Source organism: Phocoena phocoena, chromosome 10 (genome assembly GCF_963924675.1).
Source record: "Phocoena phocoena chromosome 10, mPhoPho1.1, whole genome shotgun sequence".
Lineage (NCBI taxonomy): Eukaryota > Metazoa > Chordata > Mammalia > Artiodactyla > Phocoenidae > Phocoena > Phocoena phocoena.
The window spans coordinates 2,666,276-2,678,951 of NC_089228.1; the positions used below are offsets into that span (position 1 = coordinate 2,666,276).

Here is a 12,676-nt window from a genome sequence, read left to right on the forward strand (position 1 = left end):
CCCGCTCGGACTGCGGGGGCAGCATTGCCTGGAGGCCTCCGTACGCTACAGAGCTGCCAGGAACAGACGCCCCAGTTAAAGGGGAGATGGGAAAAGGAGGGGATGATGGGTTTCGGGAACCCTAGACAGCAAGCTCTTTAGACAGCAGACTTGGTTCTCTGACTCCAGGTAAAATCCATCCTGGTCGAAAAGCCAGCCCCCAAAAAGCCCAGTTTCTTTGACGAAGATCAGTGGTGCAGTGACCGGCACACAGCTGGGGCTCAAAACTATCTGTTGACACAGGATGGGTGGTCAGTCACTTTCACTTACTCGAAAACTAGGGTGGACGGTTCCCTGCTAGACACCCATCTTGAAACAAAAAGATGTTAGCAAGGAAATAGACCCACGACCCAAGCAAAATCTAAATATTACAGTGGTCGTGTATTTTCTCTGTCATTGAGGATCAGTTGTGCAAAGAAAACTCTGCTCAGGATAAACCCCAGGACCCAACCCAGGGACGCCCAAGGAGAAAGTCCTGTCTCTGAGGAGCACAGAACGGCAAGGGGACACGGGAGCGCTGGCTGGGACTGGAGGACACCAACCGGGGCCAGGCCGACGTGGGCTAGAACCCAGAGCCTGACTCTCAATTACCGTGTGACACTCTGAGTCTTGGTCTCCTTGCCTGTAAGACGGGTCACCTCATCCTACGAGGTGCCGTCTGTAATGTAATGGTTTCTGGGTCAAGAGCCAGCACACACATTCAATGCTGACTGGTCAGGACACTGGAGTGCCAGTCCCAGAAAACCATGGGCCTCTCTGGGCCTCAGTTTCCCCATCTATGAGACGAGGTCATTGCCATCAATCATCTCCAAGGATCTTCGGCTCCGACATCCAGAAGATGCAGCTTCTCACCTAGGACCTTTAACAAACTCTTGCAGACAATCTCTTGGCTGGAAGGTGAGTATATTCACTTACACGCCTGCGAGGGGAAAGCAGTACTGCTGATTTTATTACTCCAAAAAGGAGGCGGACGTGAGCCTACCTTGACAGCCACGATGATGGTCTGGTTGGCCCCAAAAGCCTCTTGGGCGGTCACTTCGACCGTGGATGTCCCGATCATGGACCCCGACACCAGGAAGCCTTTCTCATCAACGTGCACGATGGGAACCTTCTCAGGCCCGTCCAGGACATGATAGCTCAGAGAGGCGGCGCCATCCCTTCGGAAAACAAACCAGACCCGTGTTCACAGACAGCAGGAGTGTCACAGCAAGGGGCCCGGGGTTTGGGAGTCCCGCTGCTCCCGGGAGAAGAGGCCTAATCTCAGCCCCGCCGTGCACCAGGACGCTGTGCGCAGTCCGCTGCAGCTCATCAGTTGCCAACAGGAAACCTAATTTGTAAAACCAAGGGTTCCAAGGAGAGCGGCACCTGCCACGAGCCGGTCAGTGGGAGGGAAGGATGCGGGAGCTGAGGGTCCCCTCAGCAGCACAGGCACTTGCTGTCAAAGACCCTTCCACGGTAGACTGGCTTCAGTCTGCTGAAGTAAGGCAGCCTGGTGCGGCGGGAAGAGGATGGGGCTCTGAGCTGGTTGGAGCCCAAAGTCAGACCCGACAGCCCGCTGACAACGGTGCATCTTTAGGCACATGTGTCCCCTCTCTCGGCCTCGGCTTCCTCAACTGTGAAATGGGAGTTATGGCCTTGCCCTGTCCTATTTCCAAGGGCCAGTAACTGGATAAAAACGGGCCACTCGCTAAGAATGTGGTTTGGGGGCTTCCCTGGTGGCGCAGTGGTTGAGAGTCCGCCTGCCGATGCAGGGGACACGGGTTCGTGCCCCGGTCTGGGAAGATCCCACATGCCGCGGAGCGGCTGGGCCCGTGAGCCATGGCCGCTGAGCCTGCGCGTCCGGAGCCTGTCCTCCGCAACGGGAGAGGCCACAACAGTGAGAGGCCCGCGTAACGCATAAAAAAAAAAAAAAAAAAAAAAGAATGTGGTTTGGAAAACTACTGATAATATGCGCTGGGGAGAAGACAAATTATGCGGTATTTTATGCTCTTTTACATATTCATTGATGTTATAAGGAAAGAAAGGAAGGAAAAGCCTCCCAGGCCTGGCCCCGCTCACCCTCTCTCTGTGCCGCAGCCCCACAAACGCTCTGCAGATGACTTTAAGCAAATGTCATTGCTTCTGCCTCAAGTTTCTCCTCCCTCATCAACCCCAGCCTCTTAACCTCCTATGCATCCTTTAAGTCCCAGCTCCAGCATCTCCACTGGGGGCGTGCCTCCCCGGATCCTCGCGTGGAAGGCCTTCCTTTGGGCTGTGGCTTCAACAGTACCTTGTTTCATTACAGCCCTTCTCTCTCTACACTGCCCTCTTCCCCACCGGAATCCTCAAGGGCACGGCTGTCACCCACCTCTGACCTAGAGCCCTGCACGGAGCCGGGAGCTGACACTGTTGGCTGTGCGTCCCCCACGTGTGTGTGTCTCTCCAGTGGTCCTTACAATGCCCAACTTTGCACCCGCAGTTCACACACAAGGCACCACTACCCAAAGCATTGTCTTAGAATGCCGGGCAGGAGGCAGGTTTGCAGGCAGGCTTCAAAACCCCGCTTCTCTGCGTTTGTGCACGTCCCCACCACCCAGCAGGGGCCGAGATCCACATTTTCACGAACCCCCAGGTGACGCCCCGGCTCCTAGACTACACGGAACAGCAAGTCTTGAAGACACAGGGGCATTCGAGAAATTGAACACCTCCAGGCTGGCACTTTTCCCCCTCTGAAGCAGTGGATGTCCGCAGAAAGCATGAGAGGTTCTGGGCCACGGGGAGAAGACGGACCCACGGGGAGACGCCGCAGATGAGCAGGGGACGTCCACAGTGACGGGAGGAGGGCAGAGGCCGCACCCGCTTCCAGCGCGACGCCAGGAGGGAGGTGCAGCTCGCCCGAGGCACCCACGGCTCCTGACGACTTCGACAGATGAGCCGTCGGACGTGCGCACAGCTTCGCAACCTGGATGAAGCCGCGTTGAGTCACGTACCTGTTTGTCTGGAGCTTGACAAATGAGTTGGGCGACATTAACACGTGTTCTGCTTCTATTTCAGGGTTCAGCAGCCGCAGCTTTTCAAACACCTGGAAGAGAGGGGGAGTTTTGTTTCCTGTGATCCCTGGAACCACGTCCAGGGTCTGCTTGTCTTCCAGGGGTGAGAGGGGCCGGTGCCAGCACCCGTTATGCAGCTGGTGATGTGGTGGCTGAGCTTTAAGAGGCACAATGAGGAGGGACAGCAGGTGCGCTGGTGAAGCCCCTGGGGCTGCTTCACAGAAGCACGGGCCTCCCCTGAGCCCTCGGGACATATGTGTGTGGAAAGCGGCAGAGTGACGGGGCCCAGGGTCCTGCTCGGTGATGCTGCCAGGACGGAGCCTGGAGAAAGCTCTCAATTCGCCTCTCAGAGAGACATGCTGCTCCTTACACGCCCCTCCCAGATCCACCCCTTCAGCCCTGCCTCTCACCCCCTAGCCTGCCAGGCTCCGGCAGGATCCGCACAGAACTGGTACGGGGTGCCTGGTGACCTCAGGTCAGCAGCCGATAAACCCGATGATGTCGGATGGACTCTAATCCTGCCACGGAGGCAGCCCTTCCCTGGGGCTCCAGACCCCTCTCTGCACGCAGCCTGACGCGCCCAGCACCCTTCAGGTACCTATCTCCAGGGACCCTCAGGGCTGCTGGCGTGCTTGGCATCCGAGCCTAGATGCCAAGCACAGCTTTGGCTCCCCGCTGGCTTCTGCTCCGATCAGACCAGCTGGACGCTCCTAAGGGCCTGTGTCTAAAATCATCTGACCTGATGGATGATTTTCCAAGAGGAAACTGGCCTGACTCCCCTCCCTCCACGCACCGCCATGTTCTGACCGTACACTCAACCTCGATTTCCTCATCTGTAAAAAGGGTCTAGAAGTAATCATCCTTGCCACGCTTGTCTCACAGAGCTGGGGGATTCGTGCGACACGACGGAGTGGCAGTGCTTCCTCACAGGGCACGGAGCACGGCCTTGGGAGCCAGACCGGGTTCTGGAGTCGCGTGAGCACTTCTGCCAGGCAGGCGGCACCCAGAGTGAAGCTGCCTCACTGATTACGTATCTCGCGGGAAATACACGCACAGGCAGGTCCCCTCCCACTTTCCTTAGGCATGGACCTCTGTGGTCCCTCTTGAGATGGACATGAAGGTACAAGGGGGACCTTCCTCTCCTGTTATGTGACCGGCAGAAAAGCACCACTGCCAGCACCATGGTGAACGGCCTCGGTGCCAGGGAGACGACGGGGTTGGGGGGCCTGTGATACTGGGGGGCACCTCTCTATCAATGGGAGGTTGGCCCTTATCTCTTGCTGGTTTTGCCGTGTGGCATCATGCCATGCATTCATACTGGGCTTTTAGACAAAATCTTCCTATTTTTAAATGTTGGCAACAAACAAAAATTGTTTCAAAGCCCTGAGTGAGCCAAATAAAACACCTCTGTGGGCTGGATCCAGCGCCTCTAAGTTTCCGATGTGCTCAAAACCCATCTGCTGTCAGCCAGGGACACCGCGGCGCAGAGAGGTTAGACGACCTGACTGAGGTCACAGAACTTGGCGGCTGCAAAGCCCTGTCTTTAATTTCAGGATAGGTGTTAGAACTTGCTTCCTTTGTTTTCAGCTAGGAAGAGCATGTATTTCTGTGTTTCTATGTGTGTATGTGTCTGTGTGTGTGTGTGTGTGTGTGTGGTTTGTGTGTGTGTCTGTGTGCATGTCTGTATGTGTGTGTGTTTGTATGTGTGTGTGTCTGTGTGCGTGTCTGTATGTGTGTGTGTGTGTGTCTGTGTGCGTGTCTGTATGTATGTGTGTGTGTGTGTGTATGTGTGTGTGCCTGTATGCCTGTGCAGGCAGGGGTGAGGGGGGTTGGCAGACAGGCGTTTCTCTTTGAAATCTGCTTCTTTGCCCCTAATGGGGTATGTGCCTGGTTTAGGAATGGTTTGCTCCTTCCCGAAGAGGGGGCTTGAACCCATTTCTTTTCTCATGATACTTAGGGGCTGCTATCAGTTTTTCTTTGCAATTTAGGGGAACCCAGACATTACTGAGCCCCAGATTAGCAGAATGGGGTCCCTGAAGCTAAAAATGCTCTTCATTGTTTTTACAGAGGGGCCCAGAGGGGGCAGGGGTGGGAGAGAGAGACGTGGGTCAAGCCCTGGGCTGGATAGGGGTGGCTGGGCTCGGGTCCTGCCTGGTCCGAGTCCTGCTGGGTGCCCCCTCGAGGGGCTCTGAGCAGGCCACCTCCCGTCCTAAGGCTCGGTTTCCATCAGTGAACGATGGGTCGCACCCTCTGTCTTCCAGGGCACATGCCTCGAGGCCTTTCAGGACCCTCTCCCGCCCACTCCCTGGGACCCACAGGGGCGCTTCACCCCCCGGGGCTGCGGGCCCATCTAGGGCAGCTGCACCAGCAGCCCCTGCCCTGCAGGCTTTGTGGGAGCCGGCCTGGGAAGTGGGGAGAGTGTGTCTGCTTCTGCTAAGTGCATCACATGTTTGTGAAATATACAGACAACTAAACGAATGCCCGGCTCAGACAATTTCCCAGCCTTTTCGCCCAAGAAGGCACCCCAGACTCTGAGCTCAGAATTATCTGCTATTCTGGGAGCACATTAAGCTACTTCAGACCTTCAGCCCTGTGCACATGCCAGGCCCCCCAATCCTGAAACGTACCCCCTCCATGAAGCCCTGGGTCACCCCATCTCTGGGCTCCCACAGCACCTCATACCCCCAGCCCCAACCCCCAGCCCCCTGACACGTGCCCACAAGGCCCCTGGGAGGAGCAGGGCTGCTGGGTTGGCCTTTGCTCTCCCGCTAACGGTGGCTTCTGCCCACCCGTCCTTTACCTGGATTTGGATCTCGTCAGAGAGCTCTTTGGCGAGGCCCAGCAGCTGCCCGGCTGTGGGGTCCTGGGCCTTGACCACCACCCTCAGCCCGGTGCGGCCCTTCACCCGGCCGTGCACGTTCATGGCAAAGTTGTACTGCGACGGCAGCCGGAGCGATGCCTGCGACAGATGTCAAAAGTGTCCCCAAAGGGCAGAGCCGGACAGGAGCCCCAGACCCCCTGCGCTGCCTGAACGCTCTCATCCTGCTGCCTTCCCGCCCCGTCAGGGCCTGCTACCTGGGGGCTGCAGCCCGTGGCCGCCTCAGCACGAGCGCAGGGCGCCCCGTGCTGCGAGTCATGTTCACAGTAGCCTGTGAAAGAGGCTAGGCCAACCAGCGTTCTCACACAGGACTTCTCAGAGCCTCGACTGGGCGGGGGGTCAGGCGAATCACCAAGAAGATGTTAGACTTGGGGTGTTCCCCCCCAGAGCCCCCGTCGTGGGCTGTCTGTGAAAAAGTCACACGTCCGGGTACCACGGGGACAGTCTGGGGACAGGACTCTGGTCCCATAGGGTCGGGGGGAGGCCCTCGTCCTGCACTAGATGAGCTTCAGGCAGCCTCCAGGAGACCCCCATCCCATGCCCGGCCCCCGCCCCCCCCACCCATGGATAGGACAAGAAGAAACCCCCAGCACCAACCCCACTCGGGTCCTGCGTGACCAAGGCCCACACGGGGTGGCAGCCTGTAGTCACCAGGGCCGGCACCCAGCCCACAGCCCACTGGCTGGGCGACCCCGGGCGCGTCCCCCCTCCTCACGCATGGGCTCCAGCTCATACAAACGGGGGCAGCACGTTCTCTCCAGCTGAGACTTAGGGAGGGGCCGGGGACCCCCTAGGGAGGCCTAAGGGGACAGGGGTGGGGTCCTGGGATAAACCTGGAGAAAACCCCAGGGCTGCCAGGCGTCATCTCGGAAAGGGGGTCGGAAGCTACAGACTGGGGACCCCGACCAGGACCCCAGGACGTTCTGGAACTTCTGTGATGTCCCCACCAGGCTGTCGTTTTTGCGGCCTTCCGCTAGCAGGTCACTAAGCCCCTGTGCGGCACAGCTGGTCGGCAAGAACGTGCTTAAAGTGAAAAGGCTGCGGACTGTCCTGGGAACCGCGGTGGGGGAGCTGGGTGGCCAGGTTCCTGGACACGAGCAAGACTGAGAGGCCGGGAGGGACACCGGGGAGGGACAGTGTGGCCGCAGCCTTGGGAGAAGGAGTCAGGGAGCCGCGAGAGGGCGTGAAGCGCAAGACACGTGGTGAGAACCTTCCCACCCCAACACTGTCTGGGATGGAGTCGGGGGACTCTGGGAGGGTGGGTACCTCGTGGTGCCGCCCCCGGACGTCCAAGATGTCTCGCTTGGTGACAGACCAGTGGAAGGTCAGGCCCGGCACGGCATTGCCGAAGGAGAAAGGGTTCTGGTTGTTGGTGATCCCGGTGACGTAGACAGGCATCTGCAGGGAGAAGCCAGGCCCATGACCGCCGGGGTCCAGCGCCGGAGCCCCACCTCCCAGACGCTCCAGGGCACTGCCTGAGCTGCCGCCCGCTGCTGGGTGCTTCCCTGTCTCCGCGGGGCAACGGGAGCTACACCCAATTCCTCCCTAAGCAGCGGCAGGCGCAGCACAGGTCCCAGGAGGCCTGACGAAACAGCAAAGGACCGAGCGGAACACAGCACCAGCCCCGCACCTCCCGTCCTTCTTGGGCCGCGGGCTGTCGCAGCTCGGCCGGGAGACCCCATTCCTAAACGACTGCCTCTAGCTCTGGGACACCTGCAGAGCCCCCAGCCCCCACCACACAGCTTACCCTGCTCCCCTCTTTCTCAGTCTAGCGGGGGTCCCTGCTCACGAGGGGTGGACTCGGTCTCCGACAATCTGAATTGACCGAGCGCCGACCAGAGGGAGCACGTGGAGGTGACGCAGCGAAAGGCGGGGACGGACCTGAGCCAGGCTGTGGGTCGGCGCCCCGTCCCGCCGCTTGCCAGCTGTGCGGACGCCCTAAGCCTGCCACGTGCGCACCTCGTCTTCTGTGACACGGACATGACCCCGGAGCTACCTCTCGGGGCTGTTATGTGCGCCATGTGGACTAATACACAGAAAGCACCGAGAAAGCTACAGACCGTCCAAACACCGGCTCCTGCAAGGTGCCAGGTGCTATTCTAGGTGCGGGAGGGCGACAGACTGGTGGAGACACAGGCATCACCTGCTGCTGGCACCCACACGGGGCGACAGGCGTAAGCGCCGTGCGGAAGAGGAGACGGCGCCGTTGGGGAGAATGCCAGGGAGCCTTTGGGCTGCAGCAGGAAAGGCAGGGGAGTGAAGCTGGCCCCCCGGGTAAACAGGGTTCAGCAGGTGAAGGGCATGGAGAACTGTCCCAGCAGAGGGAACAGCTCATCCTGAAGCAGAACTCAGGGCCTGACCCCTGCCAAGAGGCTGCTCCGAGAGCTCAGACAGGAGGGCCTGCAGAGGTTCCCGCCTCACCTGGGTCTCCGTCCTCATCCGTGTGATGGGGGCACGGATCCTCACGGCCTGAAGCAGCAACACCTCCACCTCCACAAGGTCCTAGGAAAAGGGCTCTGGGGCTCAGGCTGACTGTGCGTAGGCGCTATGTGCTAGTGACGGGAGTTTCGGGAAGGGACACCCCTCCCCCAGGAAGGAGGTTCCTGCCAAGGCCAGCTCAGAGTCACGTGGTCAGAAGGCACCCATTATGTTCCTCTTGCCTAGGAGGCCTGGCTTTGCGGGTGGCTCGCCCCACGTGGAGCTGGCTGCTGCCTCTTCCCTGCTCCTGGGGGTGCCAGCCTGGTCCTCTGAGCCTACAGACCTGTCCGATCCAGATGCTCCAGGTCAGCACTGCAGAGACTTGGGGATACTGACCAGGGACTGTTCCTCTCTAGGCCAGGCAGCCCTCACAGGACAGGTCTCCAGACCTCCCAACCCCAAATCCAGCCTGTCTGTCTCTGAGCAGAGTACCGGGACAAATGCAGGAGCCAGGTAGAGTGTGATTAAAATAGACCGTATATCCTCCTTCATCCTGAATTCTATACTCCTGTGAATTTGGCCAAAGACTAACTTTACTGGCTTCTTTGTAGTGCTGCTGACACATGCTGAACCCAGGCTACTAAAACCCTTAAGCCCTTTTTACATACACTCATGTGAGCCCATCTCCTGTGCCTTGTGATATGGGCGAACTCCTGGCACATAGTAGGTGCCCAGCTAGCATCCCTTCCCTTCCTTCCCTTCATCCTTCTCACTGCTGTCTTCCCTTGCTAGTCCTGGACTATTCCTCGGCTTTGGGAGCTGATTCTAAGGGTGACCCGAATCGCACAGATGGAACCGTGAGCTTCTGACCAGAGTCGCATACCGTTCTGGGACACGCGGACCTCAGGGCCTCAGGCTGAGCCCCCACCTGCCTGGGCTCAAGGAGACGCCTTTCAGATGGAGCTGGCGGTGCAGCCTTTCCATCTACCAAGGGGCACCGGGGCCTTCCCCCGGCCCCTCCCCCAGCCTGCCAGATGGGAGGCGCAGAGAGGTGGCCCAGTGAGGTCAGCCTAGAGAGGAGGGTGGCCAGGAGGGACTGCATGGCCTTGTGTCCTCTAGACCAATCCCCAGCCAGTTGCTGTGTCAGCTGTGTCAGCCACGCGGGCCCCCGGGAGGAGAAAAACAAGCCCATTCCTGAGGCTGCAACCCTTTCTTTAGAGAGAAACAAAGCAGGGCCTCCTTGGTCCTTAATTTTACTCTCACATGCCCAGTGGTTTCTCGTCTTTATAAAATAGATAGGTAAACTTGGAGCATCCACCCAGTGATTCAAAAGGACTTTGTGGCGTAAGCGGGATACTTGGAGAGAGAGTGGAACTGCTGGGAAAGGAGTAAATCGATGCGCTCAGTGTCGGGTCAAGGTCAGCCCCACCCCCTCCAGAGGGTCCCAGCGCCCCAGAGCTGTGTGTTCAGGTGCTCCTAACTCGGCGGTGCTCCCGGACCGCTGTCAGGAGCCCAGTTCCTGTCCACAGCCACACCACCGAGGACAAAATGCCCCCTTCGAGCCGGGGTTCCAGCGTGGCCTGATCACCAAGCCGACGCTCCTGCAGGTCACAGCAGGCCAAGGACACGGGGAAGAATCCAAGCACCCTGAGCTCTTCTCAAGAGGGGGACATGCTCTGCCCCGTCCTTCCCAGAGGCCCACGGAAGTGCCTGCCCCTGGGAAAGGCAGAAACGATCAGACTCAAGAGACACCTGCTTTCACCTGCTTGGAGTCAGTGCCACCGATATGGGACAGGGGGACCCTGCTGGGTGAGGCTTCCCCTGAGTCGGCCTCCAGCATCTCTGCTGACCCAGGAAATTGGTCAGGAAATGTCCCCCACTCCAGCGAGGAGGCGGGGGAGATGACTTGACTTCTAGCTGAGCAAAGATACTGGCGGATGACTCAGGCTTTCTTTTTCTCTTGGAAATATAAATCCAGGTCTGAAACACTACTGGTGTCCAGTTACCCTCGTGTACAGCAGCCAAGTCAGCACATGCCTCCAAAAACACACACCATGACCCAGCAAGTGTGTCAGAGCCTAGAGCAGCCCAACTCTGCTAGGAGAACATCTCCAAGCCCAGCTGGAAAAGAAGACCTGAAGGCGGGAGAGCTCTGATGCTGGCAATACTAGGTCGGGTCCTAGAGCAGCCGTGTGGTGGCCGTGGGTCACTAGCCCGTCCCTCGGGCCCACCACCTGCACACGGGCAGAGCAGAGGGTCCGGAGAGGACTCGGGGAGGCACGTAAAGCAGTCTGCTGTCACAACGGCTACTGTCAGCCTGCACTGGAATGGCCCCAGGGCGTGGGGCTTGGTTGGGGACCCTGCCCCTCAAGGAACAGCCGGGGAGCCTGAGTCTGGAGGAGGGCAACCTCGGGGGTACGAGTGCAGGGCTGGCCCTGGTGGGGGTAGGTGACAGGCAGGGGCTTGGGCTCAGAGGGCAGAAGCAAGACCCTGGGAGAGGGCGGCCCTTGGCAAGAGCCCCAGCCCAGCAGGCAGGGCTTCCTCCCAGCCCGGGTCACCAACCCCGCCAGCTACCTGGGGAGCGGTGAGCCTCACCCACGAGGCTGTGTGCAGGGCGGATTCGGAAGGTGCCCGCCGCGGTGCAGCCCATGCCCTTACCTGTGACACGACGACGAGCCTGCCGCTCTCGGCATCCACGGCCTGCACGACCCCCGACACGGCGCCGTGGCCCACGGAGAGGCCTCGCACAAGCCCGGTGCTGCCCACCAGCGCCACGCTCTCATTGCTGATGGAGAAGAGGATGTTGGACTGAGGCTGGGGGCCGCCCTCGGAGGTGATCTGGAGGGAGAAGAGCAGCGCCCGTCAGCCCGTCCCCCGGCCGGCCCACGCCTCACCCTCAGGGGCAAGGGTGCCAACACCCCAGCACTCTCCACAGCCCGTTCTGAAGCCCCAGGCAGGGGACACGGCCGCGGGTGGGGGTGGGGCGGGGGCGTGGCCTTTGGTTCCTACCTGCATCGTGGCCCCGATAATCAGCGTCACCTTCCTGGGTATCAACCTAAACGGGGGAAAGACCTGGGTGTGGAGACACAAGGGAGAAAGGGGCCCGTTGTGTTCCAAGCTCCTGTAGCCGGACACAGTCACACTCAATTCCAGAGAAGCACGGTGCGCAGACATCACTCCTCTGAAGGGGGCGCCGGCGAGCGCCTGGGGTCCCGGCCAAGCCTGGGGGAGCCCGAGCGGTCCCCACGAGACCTCATCCCACCCCTGGGCCCGAGGATCTGCGGTTCTCAGGGCCGTGTTCTGCTCCTGTGGAAGCTACCTGGGAACTGTAGAAATGCCCGCTCCCCGGCCTGCCCCAGCCCCGCCAGTCGGAGGTGGGGTCCTGCAATGTGTTTCAACAAGTCCCCAAGAGATCTGACGCGTGTCCAAGCTTCCAACCCACTGCTTTCGAGATTTCCCCAACTCCTCTTTGGAAGGGGTTGTCTCTCCACTAAATGTCTCCAGATTCCTACTGACTAATTGCCTTAGAAGAGCCCTCTACTTCGACGGCCTCAACATTTTCCAGAGGAGGAAAGCAGGACTCGAGGGGCAGGGACGACGATGCCCCCGTCTCTGCAGCAGTGCAAAGCCCCCAGGTCCTCCTCCTGTATCCCTACAACCCCTGCTTTGCCGTAAGGTGTGCCAGTCGGCCCGGGGCTGCTTTGTGCGCGAGGAGTAGTCTCCGTATGGCTGCGTGATTTATAGGCAGACGGGACTTTCTTCTCAGCAGTAGAAGAAAGGTGCACTGCCATCTAGAAGCACCAACCACATCCGCCAACACCAAGCCCACCGGCCCTATGTGGCCGAGATGGTGGAGGAGGGGGCAGGACCAGTTTAGTGCTGCTGAAGAATAAACTTGGACACGACTTCCTGGCCCTGGCGGCTGTGGGGCTCCCGTCACAGCTGAGACGGTGTCGGGGCCCTGGAGCTCCCTCACCCAGAACGGCTGCTCCCGGAGTCCCCTCGAGGAGCGCACCGCCTCTAAGGCCCCGACTGTCAATGGGCACCTCTGCACACGAGCCCAGACCGGTCCGCACTCCTCCCCAGCCACCCCCTTGCTGTGCGGCAGTAGCTCCCCTCCCCTGAGCCACACCACACCCCCTCCGTCCCGGAGAGACTGAAGTAACCCAGGCCCCTCCCTCCTGTGGCCCCAGGTCCCCGGGACCAGTGAAGGCCCCCTTTTCATCAGAGGACACAGTAGGGCAGTTTAATACGGCCCCTCCACGTGGCTTCCTGAGCTGCCCCTAAAACGCCCAGCCTATCACAAAAAAGC

General features: G+C 59.8%; 1 protein-coding gene across 1 annotated transcript in view; it reads right to left on the minus strand.

Moving 5' to 3' along the window:
- Window positions 1–12,676, minus strand: part of NUP210 (nucleoporin 210) — a 101,586-nt gene that overhangs the window by 13,796 nt on the left and 75,114 nt on the right. The window contains exons 24-30 of the mRNA XM_065885175.1: window positions 11,374–11,436; window positions 11,023–11,202; window positions 8,368–8,448; window positions 7,213–7,344; window positions 5,869–6,027; window positions 3,009–3,100; window positions 1,022–1,196 (exon numbers count right to left, since the gene is read on the minus strand). Coding sequence (XP_065741247.1) covers window positions 1,022–1,196; window positions 3,009–3,100; window positions 5,869–6,027; window positions 7,213–7,344; window positions 8,368–8,448; window positions 11,023–11,202; window positions 11,374–11,436 — 882 coding nt within the window. The remainder of the gene's footprint in view (window positions 1–1,021; window positions 1,197–3,008; window positions 3,101–5,868; window positions 6,028–7,212; window positions 7,345–8,367; window positions 8,449–11,022; window positions 11,203–11,373; window positions 11,437–12,676) is intronic.